Raw genomic sequence first — 19,808 nt, forward strand, 5'->3', positions numbered from 1 at the left:
TGGTCGAACGAGTTTGCAACGTGCGGGGATCACAGAAATTGATTGGCAATAAGGTCTACAGACTGTTCGTATAGAGCTCTACAGTGCAGTGTGGCTAAGATAAAATCTACTAACAGCCCTCTATTTTGCACTAGCTGAAGGCTTTTGAGTATCTATGCTGGGGTCATAAAATAAATGTTGCTCCTTATGTCTAGTCTGGAATAAATTAGGACGTTTGAACTCTATTGAGGAATATAGAGTTAATGCAGGAAAGATACTAGTTTGCATTAAAGATTACGTGCATTTACCACTTTGGTTGTGTGCTTTTGTAATAAGGAACACATTGCTGCCCAAGTGGATTATAGGCTGGAAAGTGATTTTGCCGTATTAGGTGGTGATACATCACTTGTGGCCACAGCTACTCATTCCGGTAGTAAACATAGGTGGAGTTTAGTAGGACCTCAGTCACAGATTAACGTAGTCTTTAAATAGTTTGTAGACAACCACCAGCGTATGATAGCAAACCAGCTTGAGAGTAGGGTGGACCCGCAGCCTCCGTGGTCTAATGTGAAAGATTGTGGCAGACCAAATATAAGCTGGGTGTCTTCCTCGTACATATGGACTCACGCCTTGACTAGATGGAGTAAATTAAGCCAGTTATATAGAAATGGTGAAACAAATGCAACATTATTTTAATACATTTTCCAGAAAAAATGATAACCATGAGAGGACCACATCTGAGAAACCCGCTTCTGAAATTTCAACAGACAATATTGCATCGACAGAGGTGTCGAAGGCGGCTGATAAATTTAATCTGCAAGAGCAATGACACAACTTTGATCCGCCGGGACACGAAGGCCACCAATACAGTGCGCCTATCTAGATGCAAATCAGCTTCAAACGCATCTATGAGGTCCAAGCTCTCTATGAATGAAGACATTTGAGATAATACCGACTTCTCTTACAATCTGCTGAAAAATAGCAAAATAGCAGGAGGGAGATTGGGTGAAACTTAGTCATCTACTTGCAAAAAGGGTTCTTCAGCAGTGGTCTTACAATGAAAGACTTCGGCCGCACCATTATTTAATTAGTCGAAGAGCCGTTAATTATCAATGGAAGGCTGAGTAGATGTTTCAAGTCACTTTACATACATCTTCAGGCACTCATTCAATGGTCTAAGTTTGTCTAACATTACTGCAGGACTATCACCAGTGCTTAATGGGCGACCAGGACATCCTCTGCTCCTGTCATGTCGTGTTCGGCAATTCAGAATGAAAGACAAAGTTGTCATTCAAAGTCATCTGTGGAAAACCCGATTCTATTCTAGTAATGCTCTTTGCCACTCTACTTTGGGCACATCACATCGCTGTACTCACAAGCCCGCCTGGTCATTCCCAATTCCACTTTACCATCTAATATTATTGTTTTTATTCATTCACCATTATGATCCCTTTATTTTGGAGTACCCTCCCCAGTGAACCATGGATTATATCCTAGCAACATGCCTTCAGCCCAGTCTGAAAGCTGGGAGGATTCCTGGGTTGACAGAAGAGTGGTCCTCTGGACAATGTAAAACAAATTATCAATGTGTTGTACTCTCTAATGTCTAATCCCCCACACCCTTCATATCCTCTCATCTATGTATTTAGTCTCACAGAAATACCAGTGAGAGTTACATAACATTATGACTGCTATGTACATAATTTCTGTTCAAAATACTGTTAATATCACAACAATATATATATATATATATATATATACTAGTCTGACAAAAAGCTCAAGGAACAACTTCCTCCATCTCCACAGCTCTTTATAGTTTTAATATGAGAAATATGAAAAGAAACACTCTGGTAAAACCATTTTAGTCATGTGGTTTTCAATTGTTACACCATTAAGCAAGCTGCCTGAACTCTACTTACACACCAAATTGTGCGATCCTGGGTAAATTAATGCCCTGACTGAAATCTTAAAACCCTTCGAGTACTTAGAATAACGACAACAAGCATGATAAAATAGTCTATAAAATTGTAGAAATGTGTGGAAAAAATTATGCTCTCTCTCTATATATATATATATATATATATATAGAGAGATATATATATACCCTTCGAGTACTATATATAGTACTCGAAGGGTTTTAAGATTTCAGTCAGGGCATTAATTTACCCAGGATCGCACAATTTGGTGTGTAAGTAGAGTTCAGGCAGCTTGCTTAATGGTGTAACAATTGAAAACCACATGACTAAAATGGTTTTACCAGAGTGTTTCTTTTCATATATATATATTCACTGAAAAAACCATAGGTTTCACACGTTATAGTTAGCGGAAATTTTACTGATAAAAAACCAATGAAATTCCCCCGTTATAGTTAGTGCAGGCAACTATAACTCACGCGACCGCAATCCTCTGCTGATGCTAATACTGTATTTAGACACTTATTTGCCCATGTCTTCTTCCATACATTTTTAGCTATACATATATTACAAATATTTTTTTTTCATAAAGACACATATGTCATCAGCAGAAGATTGCGGTCGCGTGAGTTATAGTTGCCTGTACTAACTATAACGGGGGAATTTCATTGGTTTTTTATCAGTAAAATTTCCGCTAACTATAACATGTGTGAAACCTATGGTTTTTTCAGTGAATTTGCAAGGTTTTTTAAATGCTAATTCCTAACTATAACGTGTGTGAAACCTATGGTTTTTTCAGTGAATTTGTACGGTTTTTTAAATGCTAAGTTACTTTACGCCATTCGTGGCGTGCGCGCCCACTTAACGCAGTTCGTTCCGTGCGCGCACGGTGGGCACGCGGTGCGCTACGCGCACCGCGTGCCCACGTTACGCTAGATGGGCCATGTACGCACGATGCGCTTCGCGCACCGTGCGCACATGGAGGACATATGATGCACTTCGTTTTGAAAGGTAATATTTTAATTTTTCGTATAGGTTATAACCCATTCACAAATGGTGCCCTTCGGGCACCATTTGCACACGGGGTGGAGAGAGTGTGGATAATTTTTTTTTGTATTATTTTTTTTTAAAAATATTTTAGTTTAACTCATTGTTAATAAGTCATGCACAATTGGTGCCCTTCGGGCACCAATTCTACACGGGGTAGGGAGAGTGTGGATAATTTTTTTTTTTTTATAATTTTTTACCGTACACGTACGGTAAGCGTAATCGGCGAAATTAGCGAAAAAATAAAAATTCCGTTTTTGGCCTTGGGGGATCTTGGGGGACTCCCTCAACATTGCTATGTGTGTGGGAGCTGTCTAAACAGCCCCTTTACATGTTTTTGTGCTTTATATTTTAAACATCACTCTCAGTGCGAGAGAGAAAATGGCGGCCGCCGCTTCCTGGTTTCGGCCGATTCGAATGTTTATTAAGATCTAAGAGCCAATCAGAATCGCGCTCGCGCACGCCACCGTACGCGTACGGTAAGCGTACCGTAAGCGCACCGTAAGCTGGCTCAGATATATATATTGATTTAAAGGCTATTTTCTCAGAATCTACTAAACAGATTTACACCAAACCTACAAAAGGCACTTCCTTGACCTGAGGACTACCTCTCTGCCAAATTTCTAGTAATTCTGTTCAGCCGTTCGGGCTGTAGCCCTGTCTAAAGGTCCTATGGAAAAATGCATGGGAAAAACGCGTTTTGGGACCCCCCTTTTATCTCAGCCCCCGCTTGACGAATCCCCCCGAGACTTTCAGGGAAGGAGCGGAGCGTAGCGCCCCACCTATTTTGAAAAATTCGCGAGGATTCGTCGACCGGTGCCAAAGTTATTCAAAATAGAATGTTGCGGATTTCCTATGGAAACGTGGTCCTAACTATAACTACCTACTGGCGACCGCCAGTAGGTAATTATATATATATATATATATATATATATAGTCTCCAGATCTAGGTGGGTAACTGTGAAGTGAACATTTCAATAAAATATAAGTTAGTCCTGCGTGATAGATTTAGAGCCCAGACACAATCGGATGGAATGAACAGAAAAGATATAACAAACAGGTGTTATGTTTTACACAGTGGCCAAAAGGAGGCACATTTAGTACTACAAGCAACAACTTTTAGGGTATCACACATCGCGTGCACAGTGATGAAAAGGGTACAAAACACAGAATAGACATAACACAAAAGGTGCTTTTCAGTAATGTAACAAAACTGTAAATAATTTGTGTAAGTCATCTTTATTTTTGATTTACATGCGCAAATAGTTTCTCCATTCTAAAATTAAAACCGATCCAAAATGAGAATGTTTTAAAACGTTACCACACCCTTACCCAAATGATGCCATCAAAGGCAGTGTGCGTATTTCCGTGTAAAATCATTCTACCTTCCTATTCTACATTGGTAAGACCCTAAGTTTTATTGTGCAAATTTTCGCAGAAAAGAAAATCCTACAAAATGTAATTTTCAAGTTTTATCCAGGACCACTGCTCACATTTTCTCTTTTCAGTCTGTTCAGGGGCAGAACTGAGATAGCTGCAGTTTCTTCCCTGTTTTAAATATTACAAAGGATTACAGCTCAGTTTGCAGCTGCTGCTCTGGAAACAATCTCCTGTATTCGGATCAGACAAACCAATTGCATTTTTTCTAGTGCAGAGATAGTCAATTCTTGTAGAGGGCATTATTTTACTTGTTTTAGGATCTTTTTTAATAACTAAATAAAGCCTCTCTATAGCTTTCTCGTAGTTCAGAAAGACATTTGTAAACAACTTAAACAGTTCATTGACTGGTTTGAAAAGTAATATCGCTTTAATAATTGTTTCGAGACCTGTACGTCCACAAGCAACAGTATCGCGCAAAGCTGTAAAACACCTTTTAGTTGCACATTGTCCATAGTCACAGGAGCGTTCATTCCACTAAATAGAATAGACAGATGTCTAGAAAGCGCAAAGCCCTTCCTCTGTACTAGAGTTGTATTTGCTCATTTAATATATTGTATGCCCAGAGTAATACTGGGCATGAGGAAAGCCTGCAACCCAATCTAATTGGTTAAAAGCCCTTTTAAAACTCAGATGGTTTCCCACATTTGTGAGGCTCATCACTGTTAACAGTGCTTATGTGGCGGCACATAGCAGGCCACAGTTTTGTATTATCACACTCTAGAGTGAAAAAAGAACTTTAACCCCCCTGAAAATCTGAGATGAATAATAAGTTAGGACAACTTCAACCAAACAAGCAACCAGCTTGTAGTCCAGTCAAAGGCCTTAGCTTCTTCCATCCTACACACACAGACTCAAAAATAAGGCACATCTAATATAGGAGTTAAGTTGTCATCTTCTAAAAGTTTGGTCATCTGTGTGTCCGTCACCAAATGGTGGTCCAAATAGATTAGTGAGTGCTCAGACTGCAAGAGCAGTGATAGCAAGTTTAAAGCACCTTTTCTAGATTTCAACATTATATAAATTGTCACAAGTAACAACCAGCCTCTTCCAATAGTCTGAGATGTACTTTCACACTCAACTCTGTGGCCTGGACACCTGAGAAGAAAGTGAACGAGAACAGCCAAGAACACAGTCTACAGCCGTGATAACATAAGGACTGATGTAGAGCCCCAGTTACCTCCAAAAGGCACATGCTAAAATACTGCTAATACTACAGTTTGGTACATTAAATCCAAACAACACAACATTCTAGAGCTGATATACCATAAGGTACAATACATCCTAGCGCTATGGCAGCCCAGCAACATTGCCGTCTAGAGCTCTGGTACGTGCAATACCAGGGACACAAGACTAATACGACAGTAAGGGCAAGAACAGCAGATTTCAGAAAAATGGCAAAGCCAACCCATTCAGGAGCTACAATAACATCCGTTCAATGCATTATAGAACTAAGGTATGTTAAGACAAGTAACCCAATGCTGAGCTCTAGTAACACTAGCAAAAGAGCTTGTAATGTGATGGAAATCCACAGAGACGGTATTCAATACTAATAGTAACTACGAACATTACACTCCTAGAGATATGGCAAGACTATGGATAACTCTTTAAACGTGGGCCACATAAACATCATTCGGCCACTGCGTGCACACATTATTTTATTACATGTGGCAATAAGCATCTGCTTAACTGGTGACAAATGGAGACAGAGACTGGACCCGTGGCTGCTGGCAGCACCACACTGTGGCACCTCAAAATTTTTCTTCATGGTCTTTACAGTATATAACACAACTAGCAATCCCCACACAATGCGTTTTGGGCCGCTTGAGGTTTCCTCTTCTATACGGACGAGTGTTCAAGCCTGGAAACCCAGACGCAGTGGCAACTTATGGGTGAATCTCCTCTCAGACAAGAAGACCAAATCTGATGCACTGGACCACAGACATGCCATCGTACTCACGTAAGACATATCCGGCACCCTGTGGCCACTGTTGACCCCGATTAGCTATCTTGCTTAGAAGAGGATCCTGCAATGCTTGTAGCCCGGAGGCCAAAATTAGTCAATTTACCTCCAGAACACTCTTCAGTTAGTTCATGTTACACAGATCATAAACTATCACACAAGAAAACAAGTAAAACATCTGCACTGTACTGTTTGAAGACAATCTGCGATGAGTTTCTGGTCGCGACGTTTGCTGCGTTTTATGAAGCACCTTACACATTCAGAAATAAAGTACTCATGATACATCTACTTCTGGAAATTAGGAGGATGATGAAAATGCCTCTACTTCCTGCTACATTTGAAGATTAGAGGCAGCCTATACCTCAGCACTGGTGTCTATCCCCTTCTACAGGTTCTCTGCAGGTCAGAGGAATACATCGAAACCACAACTGTGCACGAGAGACGACAGGTCGCTCTGGACCACACGGCAGCAATGCAAAGACCACCCAGATAACCAAATCTTTCCTCTTTTTCTACTAGTACTGGTTGATTATTTTGAGTACCTGGGTCAATTTTTAGAAGTCCTGAAATATCAAACGCTGTAAAAAAATATATATAGAAGTAAACGGAACACAAAGTGCCAGTGATGTGGGAAAATGATTTTCAGCAGACGCGTCTAAGAACGTTTTGACCACATGGCATCCAATGTTTGATACTTTTGGCTGGTATAGTCCAGTCCCTCTCTTATAACAGCCAACTGGACACATTCCTGACAGAGCCACCACATAGAAGACATGGTCTATCCCACGCAAAACAGCTGTTCCATGCATCTGGCAAGATGAGATGATCTGCATTCTTGCAACAAAGTTTCTTAGAAGAAGATTCATCTCCCACCATTATGGTTCCAGGGCAGCCAGTCCTCTACATAGCGTACAGAAGGTCAGCAGCTAGAGTGGTGATCACCTGAACTAGCAGACCGATGTGCAGGTGAGTTCACTGGACTCCTGCAGTGACACCACCATGAGTCCGCTGGGGCTGTCGAGTATGTTGGGCTCACTCGAGCACTGCCGGTGGCTGAGACCTGACTGCATCAGGAGGCACTCATCCCCATTGTCTTGCTCCTCCACCATCCCTGTGTGCATCTTGGTGTTCATGGTGAAAAGCTGGATGTCCGAGTGGGCGTTCGCTACTGTGTGGCGGCGGACACTGCCGCACTTCTCCAGATAGGCCTCGCCTTCGTGCTCGGTCAGTGGGGTGAGGGGAGGCTCACTGGTGTGCCGTGGTATAATCTGGCTGGAATAGGTCTGTACGTTTGTCTTTGGGTGGCATCGCAATGGTGCTCGCTCTGGAAGGGGAAAAGAGACAGAAGGAACTATCAGTGCCGGGTCAGACCAATCATCTTTCAATTATCAGGGAATCACAGTCCAACAGCAGCAGGTGCGGCTAGCCGGCATTAGGCTACAAGTCTATAAGCATATGGACAGACATTTGCAATGATACTGATAGTAACATAGGAGCACCCCACAGAGAACACTCAAAACTCACAAATCTTTAGATGCTGTTGACCTGTATATAAACAGGAGCAATATTCCTGGAAAATGAATACAGCATGCAGTGGCGGCTGACTGCTTTCAGAAGTGGTGAAGCAATCAGGCGGGCACTCCAGGAATGCCCTTAGGCACAACCCCAAAGCTCTTGATCGGGGTCAGTTATAAACCCTGTTTATAACAGGCCAGGATTAAGAGGTCTGGAGTTGAGGCTAAAGGTAGGGAGAGTTTCTCACACTGCATGGCAGTATGTAAAACTGCTAATTAAATTTAAAATAATAAAACACACTTACCTATTCATATCCGGTCCACAGTCTGTTGCAAAAAGGCAGCAAAGGGTCTGAGCCAACTCCCCGAACCAATCCAGATGCTGCTCTCATGTTGTTAACTAGCATGAGATAAGAGCCTGGAATTGATTGGAGCAGCATAGCTCAGCACTCCTACGGGCACTGACGGCCTGTGCCTGCTCTCCAACCAGTTGTTGCTTGGGCTGGAGGGGTTTAAAGTACGCATGTCAGGTTGACCGTCCCAAGACAGCTGGCCAAAATGACATGCGCACTTTAAACTAAGTGTGCACTACTCCATCTCCCCTGCTGCCAGTTAAACATAATGGCCCCGTCCCAACACTTGGCTGGTGGCTACACTGAAAAATAAATTGGTAATAAAAATCATTGTATTACCATTTTATTTTTCAGTTCTGCTGTGCTGACAGCAGGGTGGGCAGTTCTCCTCTGCCCTAATAGAGGCACCACTGCTGGCAAGAAGTAATTACATGAATTGCACCAATACCTCAGGTTACATTTCCTTTATTGCGCCAGTACAATGAATAGTGCCTTTCCTATTTATTTATTATGTTGAAAGTTTTATATAGCGCGAACATGACCACCGAGGGTATCAGAGCTCTTTACAGATTATGCATCACAAAGGTTATAGGCAAATAAGACAGAATAAAAAAGGCAAAAAAATCAAAGTCTAATTGGCAAACATTATCCTCAGGGGACAACAGAATCGACAGCACGACAAGGTCACAATCTAGAATTGTCCAAGAAATTCGTGAACCAGGTGGCTGGGCCAGAATCAACGGGTATGGACCCAGAACCAAATGCAGGAACTATGCTAAATAAGAAATTTCTTCATCAAGAGTCCTTTGACTTCTTTTTTGAAGAAGACAGTGGAGGTGTTCACCCTGACTTCGGGAGGAAGGGAGTTCCAGATCCTTAGAGCTATCCCTGAGAATGTTCGGTTCTAGGTCTTTTTTTCTTGAATTTTTGTGGTTTTAGCAAAAGGATGCTGGCACTTCTGGAGGCTCTAGAACTGTAGGAAAGCTCCAGTTTCCAAGCAAGGTACAGTGGTGTCTTGAAGTGGATGGCCTTGTGAGCCATACATGCAATTTTTAACTGTATCCAACCTTCATATGGAAGCCAATTCAGGTCCCGCAAGTCTGGAGAGATGTGGGGGTATTTTGTTGTGCCAGTTAAGGGCCTAGCAGCGGAATTGAGGGTAGCCCTAAGAGGAGCCGTCCTCACTCTAGGCAGGCCGCAAAGTGTTGCGCTACCATAGTTCAGCTTTGAAATCACTAAGGCTTGTACTGCAACCTTTAGGTCATGAGCAGGGAGAAAGGGTTTGAGTTTCCAGAGTAGGCTGAGTTGGAAGTTCACGCCTTTGTTGAGGGAACTGATGTGCTTCTGCATGTTCAGGCTTTTGTCAAGAATGATACCCAGAGAAGATGCCGAGTCCACAGTTAAGAGCAGTCAGCTGATTCAGCCATTGCTCCATGACAGGGTATTGGTTGTGGGGTGAGATCAGTAAGAATTCCGTTTCAAGAGCATTTAACTTCAGGGGATTACTTGTCAACCAACTTTGTATTTCCAGCAGGACTGAGTTGAGGGATTTAATGTATTCGGGGGAGGCGATCTTCAGATATAGTTGGGTATCATCCGCGTACATATGATAATGAATGGTGGATGATTTTAGAATTTCTGTCAGTGGCTCCATGAACGGATTAAAGAGGGGACAGTGCTGAACTTTGGGGGAACCCCAAGGTGACCGGTGCAGGATGTGACAAGGAATGGTTCACCTTGAAGCTTTGGGATCTGTTGTAAAGGAACAAAGAGAACCGGTTTAAAACCAGCCCCGACAGCCCCATCCTATGTTCCAAGAGGTCAATTCGGTGATCGTTTTTCACTGTATCAAATGCTGACGAGAGGTCAAGAAGGATCAATAGCCACGCTTCATTGTGATCCAATATTCTAAGTGCATCATCCACGATGTGTGTTAGCGCAGACTCCATACTATGACCTGGGCGAAAACCAGATTGGCATTGGTCCAGGAGCTGGAAGTGGTCGATGTGATGACAGAGTTGGGCGAGCACACATTTCTCCAGGAGTTTTGCTAAGGTGGGGATGTTGGTGATAGGGCGAAAGTCAAGAAGGTCTGCGGGATCAGCATTTGGTTTCTTTATGATCGGGGTAACTTTACCTGATTAAAGGCAATCCGGAATAGCACCTTGCATAAGAGAAGCATTGACGATCGTCGTCCAGAGTGTTAGTAAGGAGGATCTCACTTCTGGGAACAGGTGCGATGGCAACAGGTCGTTGTAGTGATTGGAAGGTTTCAACGTCAACAGTATTTTGCGTATAGTGGGTTCATCGAAGGTTTGGAACAGACTCCAAGATGCATTATTTTTGTGGAGGAAGGGCTGTGAAGTGTCAGTGCAAGTCGACTCTGAAGGGCGTAGGGTGTTGAGAGGACCACTCGGGAGGAGATGACGGGCCAAGCTTAGTTCCATCTCAATCTTAGTAGACTTATCAGTGAAAAAAAACAGCGAATTCTTCGCAGTTCGGGAGTGTCCCTTGACCCTGAGAGGACAGGTTAGGATGATTGTTAGCTTGGGATTTGAGGAGTTCGAACTGTTTTTTGGGGACTTTTTTTGCTTGATCTAGTTGAGTTCTGGTTGAGTTCTAGCTGAGTACATCGGTCAACAGCAACTGACCTGGAACTACACGTCTTCAAAGCTCCACACTTACAAGATTCTTAATGAGAATGACAGGCCAGCACAAAGCTGCTGGTCTTAAAGTTACAACACACCCCTTCCTTCACATTAACCTTAAACAGAAAAATGTATATCCATGTGAAAGCAAAAAATAGGAAAAAGGTTAACTAAAGACAATATACATAAGACAATATTACACAGATGTAAGGAATACTATGAGACTAAACATACCCTACTCAAATACACAGTAAAATGTGTGAGATGATAAATATAACTGACCACATTTGCTTGACAAACAATCTACACATGTTTAACAGAATAATATTGAAACCTCACTGGTGCTCTTCTGTGCTTGTAAGAACTCCTTTTAATATTTTGTGCTCTCGCCCCCTCCACATTACTGAGTTGCTCACCTTCACCTCTTCCACTCACTCTCAACCTCACTGGCATTAAAATACTCTTCATTGGTAATCACCATTAGGCCATTGCAACCTTGTATCTCCAGTATCATTCGCCTACCATCTAATTCTTCCTTCCTTTTCCTCTGATAAAAGGTAACCCTCCTTTTATTCCACCTTTGTCCATTTTGCAACTCTATACAATCTTCACTGACTCTACACCTTAAAAGGACATTAGAACTATCAAAATCTGCATCCACACCTCATCTTCACCAAGTCTAGCTCACTTAGATCATCTACTCTTCTGTTCTCATCTCTCAATCCCATCTTCTCACCCTGATTGCAGATCTTTACATCAGACACCACAGCCTCCTTGAGCACTTACCACACTAATACCATCCCAGGAACCCAGCTTCTCATGACCTCAGGTGGTGACCAACCAGTGGGACATTAACCCAGGGTATATGCCCACTCAAATACCAGCATGTCAGTAACCAGATCCATCCTATTCGCTATAGCCATTTCAATCACCCCTTTAATGGTCCGATTTGCCCTCTCTACCATGCCATTTCTTTGGGGAATAATGATTACTGTTCTTATGTGTTGCACATCAGACTCTCTCAATTTCCTCATTTCACCTGAGCACAGCTGTGTCCCAAATTGTCTTTCACCAACCAACTTGGCATTCCTTTTCTGGAAAAGGATCTTGTTAATGCCGTAATAGTGTGGGCTGTTGTAATCTCCCTGATCCATTCCACCTCAGTCCATCTAGTATGCAAATTTACTAACACAACTGCAAAGTGCTTACATTCAGGCATGGTAAACATAGGACCAATAAGGTCCATTGCAACTTTCATCCACAGTACTCTTGGGTCCTACGGTATCTCCTTCCGACTGTTCACAAGCTACAACCTGTTCTCACTCTACATACTCCATTTCTCTAGTCTTCTAGAAGTATTTAGAGCTAAAATCCCCGCAACCATCTTGTACGGTATAGAAATAATTGAGATAAAATATTGGGACTTTTGCCATAAGACCGAGGGAAAACTCCTAAGATCTCTCTCGAATTTTAATAATGCTTGTTCACTGGCTGCGTGTAGGCTGGAGTTCGGACTCAGGAGTGCCTGGGTTCAGGGGCTGTGCGCCTTAATAAGGTGGGTAGCCAACTTAGCCAGAGCGAGAGAAGGAACCCTGCGAGTCTTACTCAAAAATGAACTTTTGGGCAATTTTAAGGAGTTCTCTAAACTTGTCAACAATTTTAGAAGGGCTGTGAATATCCTTAGATTGGATGAAAGCGCTCTTCTCTCCTACTCTCCCACGCAGTTAAAGCAGGTCCTTAGGGAGGCCTCGTGGGAGTATTGTTTTCAATCCGACAAAAAAACAGTTGGAGATAAAAGGAATGTGGAGCTGCTGGTCTCCTCCTATAGGTTGAAACAGCCCCAACCGTATGCCCAGTGGAATCTGCCACATGGGATTCGTAGGTTTTGGTTTTTATTACGTTATGACTTAATCCCTCTTAATGTGTTGTTGTCTAAATGGTATGGCACTTCACCGCTGTGCAACCTATGTAAATTAAATAATCAGGACTGTATACATGTACTTTTGATTTGTCCTATGTTACGAAGCTTGCGCAAGAGATGGCTTAAAGTAATTTGTCTTCGCCTTAGCATTGTCACTTTACAAGATTTTCTTCATGCACTTTATTGCCCACCAAATGAAATGTTTTGTGCCTATGTTTTTAACTTTTTTAAAGGATTTTTAGATATTTATTCAATTTTCTGGAAGATTGTGCCGGCCTGGCCATGTGGGACTGTTGGTCTGCAGTGTACCTATTACGATTTGAATACTGTCTTATAATTTTTGTATTTTAGATGACTGTGTTGTTTTGTTTGCACATGCTTATGTGGCCCTCTTTGAGAGCCAAAACATAATAAATAAAATTAAAATTAAATTAAAAATTAAAAAATTACATACTCCATTAATGCTCACAAATTTAACAACATCCTTGTGCATACCCGGCCACAAAAAGTGTTCTTTAACCCTACGAATGGTGAGAGTCTCACCCAGATATTCTTCATATGCCAATTCCATTACTTTCTTCCTCAACCTTTCTGGTACTCCGGCCTTTCTCCACTTATTGCCTCACCATTACCAACAATCAGCAATTCATCCAACTCATTCACATAAGATCCGAGTGTCCCTTCCACACAACTTTTCCTTAATTTCTTTCCTAATCCTCTTTCCTACTCAGGTCAAGGTGCGGTCCTCTGCATGAGATTCCATCTATTCTTGCCACTATTTCCCCAAAACTTAAGAAATCTCTTTTAGGTTCATATTCTACTAGCATTAACGACAAGCAGTCCACCGGCCTACTACTCCACCCTAGAACGTATTCAACTTCGAAGTTATAGTCATGTAACTTAGCTGTTAGGCATGCTAAACACACAGACATGTGTAACGTACACTCAAGCAAAAACACTTTGTAAGTTTAGGGAAAACCGTGCACACAAATTATATCAATTGATCAAAAATGTTCTGAAATGCTCCAGGACCCATTCCTCAGCCAATGTCTTTTTATGACTTAATAGTTTCTTTCCTAGGGACATGACAAATGCTACCACTTTATCCTTCCATCTAGGACACTGTGACAACATTGCCTCAATACCTTATGCAATAGCATCAACTGTCACTAATTTTACTCTTCACATCAAAGGGACTCAAAATGTTGGTGGCACAAATCTTCTCCATTATGCTATTGAAGGCTTCGTCATGTCTGTTAGACCATTCAAAGTGTTTCTTTCCCTTTATTAACAGTTCCTTCATTGGCTCTGTTCAGTAGATCAGACTTCACCTTAATTCCCCTCTGCACGGAGTGTATACTCTAAATATTCTACCTCACCTTCCAAGATATTACGCTAGTTTTTAAAAAATGTAAAACCTGCTTTTCCTAAATGATCCCAAACATTTTTTTTTTTTTTTTTTTTTGAAAAACCTTTATTGACATTGCAACCAAAGACAAGTATGGGCCTACAACCCTCGGGGCCGGCCGCTAAGCAGTTAAAGTAACAGCAAGCAAATCTTAATCACACGCAGCACCTCGGGAAGCAGATTCTCCATGCTAGTATACTCTAGTCCAGTGAACAGCCCAAAGGGGAAACCAGGATATAAAAGGTTTTCATTTGACAATAAGGGATAGAAGGATCAGGTGCCAATCAAGTTCTCAGCAGCGAAAAATGGCAGGCAGAGTAGTGAACGTCAACAATGAACAGCAATCTATCAAGTCACTGGCGCTGAAACAGGAGGTTCAGGATGTGGAGGAATGTCACGAGCCGTTTGCGCCTGCAGTCCCCTGCCCTAGGACCCAGAAGACATCACGGAAATTGATGCACAAATAAAAAACAATGATTGGCAACGAAGGAAACCTACCGAACTGACCCCAGAAAAGAAAGACAAAGAAGAATAAGAGAAGAAAAAGGAGGCCATAGGAACAAAGTAAAGGACTAAAGAAGCCCCTCCCCCAACCCCCCACCTCTGCAGATGACTACGCCCCCCCCCCCCGCAGTGTGCCTGTCGCCCCAGAACCAGACCCGAAATATAGAAGAAACAGAGAAAAAGGGGAAAGAGAGGAAACCCCCCCTAACAGAGAAGGGGAGAGAGTAGTAATAAACTGGAGGAGGGCCTTCAATCATGCCCCTGGCTTCTCCCTCCCGCACAATATATTCCTCCCCAAAACAAACAGTAAACAACCAAAATTCGACCATGTCTAAGAGAAATGGGGAGCATTATTCACAGACTACACTATTAGTTATGCCGTGAGAGCACACAACCCCCAAGCCCGCCCGCCTATTAAATGACAACCTCTGAAGGATCAGCCTTATCCTTGGCCACGCTTTGCGAATCCACCAATGCATACCCAGCGACCCATTATAATGTCCAAGGTTACAAGGAAGAGGAGCGTCCAAAGAAGACCAGGAAGGGACACACACATGTAGGGAGGATGTCTCTGAACACCAACACAGTCATCGTCATGGAAGATCACCTTTCCCAGTACTGCCCCAGGGCCTGCGCCGCACACAAGGTCCAGGAAGGAGGAATCAGCCAGAGCAAGCGACCGCTGCGGGAAGATCGCCCGGGTCGCCGGAGGCCGCGCATGGGACAAAGTCACCACCTTCTGCTCAAGTCCAAAATCTCCGGAACAGGCCGACCCCACAGCCAGCCGACCACCCGCTGCCACAGTGTCCGAAATTTCCAGCTGTCCCTTATTCACAGAGGCGGTCACGTTACTTTCCTCCTGTGTAGGGTGAAGCAGATCCTTGTGTACCTGGGGACAGGCAGACCGCAACTGTTCCGACGCTGACGCAATACCATCCAGCTTCCTCCCCAATACCCGGGCGCCGTGAACCAGGGTGGAATGAAGGGCTCCGAGAGCGTCGAGAAGGTCACCGTACCCCAGCACAGCCCCCTGCGCTCGCTCCGCTACGCTCCTCTGCGCCACACACGATCCCAAACATTTTTATGTGAGACATTATGCTCCTTCTCTGCCTTTGAAAAGACTAAGATTTCATCTAGGAATAACAATACAATTTTTGGATTCCCAAACAACTGACTCATCATACGTTGAAAAATGCTTGCAGCTAAAGCTAGACTAAATCATAGCCATGTAAATTGAAAGTCTCCCTCTGGCGTAATTAAAGCCGTCAAACATTTGTAATCTTAGCAATGCTTGTTCTGGAGGTAAGCACTTTTCAAATCTAGCCTTGAGAAGTACTTACCACCATTTAATATTAATAATTGGCAATAGGAAGATGTCCAGAATTATGCTAAGATTGAGGTTTCTTAGGTCCACACAGAACCTTACATTTCCTGGTGCCATCCTGGTGACTAGTCAGGGAAAAATATGTTTCTGCCTTGATAGTTTCAATGACTCCATCCGACACCATCTAGGTCCGGAGTCTCCAACATTTTCTGTAGTGAGAGATACTTGTGATCAGTGAAAATCATTGTGAGCTACTGAAGGCCAAGCCACTCGCAAAATAGTACCAGAAACCCCCACACCCATTTTAATTGAATCTATGCTTAATGTCCATAGAGTCAAAGTACTTTGACTAGGGACACTATAACCGGGCTGCCATGTGTGTCAGTGAGAGTATGGTCTTTGAGGGATGGATGAAGATGTGTGCGTATGAATGGGATATGGGTGAATGAGAGTCTGCGTTGTATGTAATTGTGGCACAGAATATACCTTTTGTTGTATGTGGCACAGTTACATGTGCAACACAAACATATAACAATTTTTTTAAATAAGAGAAATTTAAGTACAGAAAAAAATTCTGAGAAAAAAGTTCATAATATGGAATATTTTTTTGCACTTTAAATTTCTCCCACTTAAAAAATTGCTCTATTTTTCAGTTTAAATATGACACGTGTCTAGCAACCTCTGAGAGCAAGATGAAATATAACAGAGAAATACAGCCATTTGTTTAAATAGGAGGAATTTACAGTGAAAACACATGCTCAATATTAAGACGTGATTGGCTTAATTGAAAGTGGAGAAAAGAAATTGACTCAATGTTTCATAGAATTTTTTTATCTACTTTAAATTGTCCCATTTGAAAAAAATGACGCTATTTTTCAGTTATGAACATGGCTTAGTGGCTGCTGGGAGCAAAAGGCTGGCTATTTGTAAATGCAACACTTTGAAATGGGATACATTTAGAATGAAGAGTTAACTTAAGAATTAAGTTAACTCTTCGTCGTGATTTCCTCCCATTTAAAAGCATTCAGAAATGCTCCAATATGAAGTTCACAATGACTTTTATTTAAGATTTAAATACCTCGATGCTTCAGTTTTTGACCTCTGTGCTCGGGGTCATAAATCTGACTGCACTCCGCTCATTATCAGGCCCTGCTATCTGCAGCCTGAATATAGAGTCAAAAATCAGCATCCCCTTAACGTTAAAAGAAAAACGTGTCCCTGAGTTTATTTAAAAATAAACTCAAGACTGTGAGCTACTCTGTAGGTGTCTGTGAGCTACTCTGTAGGTGTCTGTGAGCTACTCTGTAGGCGTCTGTGAGCTACTCTGTAGGCGTCTGTGAGCTACTCTGTAGGTGTCTGTGAGCTACAGGTGGCTCATGAGCTGTTGGTTGGAGACACCTGATCTAGAATAACACACTTTTCACGCCTTCCCTTACCACTCTGGGAATTTGCCTTACCTTGTGTTGCACTGGTGTAGTTACCTTCTTTAAGTAGATTGTGTACACGTCCTCTCAATAACTCCACTTCCTCTCGAACACCAAACTAGCATCCCTCACTATCTCATGTCCTTCACACCATCAATTGTTGCTCAATCCATCCAAATATAGGTGGATTTGGTTACATATACCATCTCTTGTGTAGTCCGATCTCTCAATTCAGTCCAGATGTATAGACAATAAAACTATGATGCTTTCCGGATATCCTTTTGGAGTAATCTCTTTTTGTTTAAATCATATATATGGTGCAGTGAGGATGAGAGCTAGGAGTATGCAGAAATACGTCGGCTGGATTCACCATGGGATTTTCTATGGCGAGTCCTGTAGTCAGGATTGTAAAGCGGGAACCACTAATGCGTATTATTCCACTCAGCTGTAGTGTGCTGAAGCACGAGTAAGCTGCTGTGTTATTTCACTGCTGAAGTGCAAGCATGTTCCTGTGTTATTTCAGTGCGGACGCTGATAACTACTTTCTTGCCAGTGAGACTGGATATATAGCCTGCTATGTGCACTGACTCCATGTGTATAAATTAATTGCATAAATTACTAGAATGGTAATGAAATATTTTAATTCTGCTCGATTGTCTGCACCTCTGTGGGTTCGGATAACACCATTCCATAGCAGACCTTACACTATTCCAAATCCAGTGACTGTTTCTCTGGGGATTCAGCAATGGGGCAGGGAGGGGAGGAAGGGGGGGGTTCACTTACCTGACGGCCTGCCGCCGCCTCCCCTCCTCCATCCTCTTCCTGGCTACTTCTGTGTAAACAGGAAGCACCGAGCTCCCAGGCTGCCAAAGCCAAAGGTTCAGACTCCCAACCTTCCTCTCCGACCCCACGAAAATCACCTGCGGAGTCCCACATGGTTCATCACTGAGCCCCACCCCCTTCAACATCTACATGGCCCCCCCTCGCAGCCATCGTCCGACAACACGGCCTCAACAACATATCCTACGCCGATGACACCCAGCTCATCCTCTCCCTCACCAAAGACCCCACCACTGCCAAAGTCAACTTCCAGAAAGGAATGCAAGACGTCGCAGTCTGGATAACCAACAGCTGCCCCCTTCTGCATGGGACAGCATCTGGTGGCCGACCGCCCTCAGAAGCTCACCTACCCCCTCAGACCACGCCAAGAACCTCGGCATCATACTCGACTCATCACTCACCATGAACGGACAGGTCAACGCCGACACCTCCAGCTGCTTCAACACCCTCCGTATCTTCTGAAAGACCTTCAAGTGGATCCCCCCTGAGTCAAGGAAGACAGTCACCCACGCACTCATTACCAGCAGACTGGACTATGGAATCGCACTCTGCGCCGGCATCAACAAATCCCTACTCTGAAAACTCCAGACAATACAGAACACCGCCGCCAGACTCATCCTCGGCATCCCCCGACAAACACATCAGCCAACACCTACGAAGTCTCCACTGGCTCCCCGTGTAGAAAAGAGTCACTTTCAAAATCCTCACTCACGCCTACAAATGCCTACACAACAACGGACCCAAATACCTCAACGACAGAATCAGCTTCCACGTACCCAAAAGTAACCTCCGATCTTTGAACCTCGCACTGGCCGAAACCCCACGCATCTACAGAGCCAGAGCAGGCGGAAGATCCTTCTCTCACATTGCAGCCAAGATCTGGAACGAGCTACCGGCAGACGCGCCGCCTCCCTGAACACCTTCAGGAAGACCCTCAAGACCTGGCTCTTCGGCTAAACAGATTTGCCGACCCTCCTCCACTCAACGCCTTGAGACCCTCATGGGTGAGTAGCGCGCTTACAATTCCCTGATTGATTGAGGCTCCCTATAGGCAAACACAACACTGCAATGCATCGTTGTGATTCGTCTGAGTGCCGCAGTTCGGCGCTCAGCCAGGGAATAGGAGCCTGGGCATGTTCTCCACCCAGGATGTATTACAGTCTGGGTGGAGAACATGCAAAGCACGCACGACTGTTTCCTGCCTACCGGTCATTGCGCACTCACAAAGTGCCCACCACTCCTCCCCCTGCTCTGAGACCAGAGCAGTCCCGCCCCTCCGGCGCCGCAACAGGAACAAATAAAATGATAAAAGCATCAAGTCATTATTTTATTTTTCCTTTCTTTACATTGTAAAAAGCAGTGGGGCGACGCTTTTCCACCAGAACGGAGGAGCCGCCACTGTCTAAATCCTCACAAAAAAGTGTAGTAATTATAGATGATTTGCACCAATACCTACGGGTCAAGTTTCCTTCATTCAACCAATACTACGAATGGTGCTGTCCCCAGGCCAGTCAACAACTGACCTGGACCTAC

The 19,808-nt window shown here is 43.4% G+C and overlaps 1 protein-coding gene across 5 annotated transcripts in view; it reads right to left on the minus strand.

Moving 5' to 3' along the window:
- Positions 1–4,160: 4,160 nt before the first annotated feature.
- Positions 4,161–19,808, minus strand: part of PRR5L (proline rich 5 like) — a 284,562-nt gene continuing 268,914 nt past the window's right edge. For all 5 annotated transcript variants that reach the window (XM_085643475.1, XM_085643476.1, XM_085643478.1 and 2 more), the window contains exon 9: positions 4,161–7,663. In XM_085643475.1, the coding sequence (XP_085499601.1) occupies positions 7,287–7,663 (377 nt within the window). In that variant the 3' untranslated portion in view covers positions 4,161–7,286. The remainder of the gene's footprint in view (positions 7,664–19,808) is intronic.

The sequence above is a fragment of the Triturus cristatus genome, chromosome 3_1, assembly GCF_964204655.1.
Source record: "Triturus cristatus chromosome 3_1, aTriCri1.1, whole genome shotgun sequence".
NCBI lineage: Eukaryota > Metazoa > Chordata > Amphibia > Caudata > Salamandridae > Triturus > Triturus cristatus.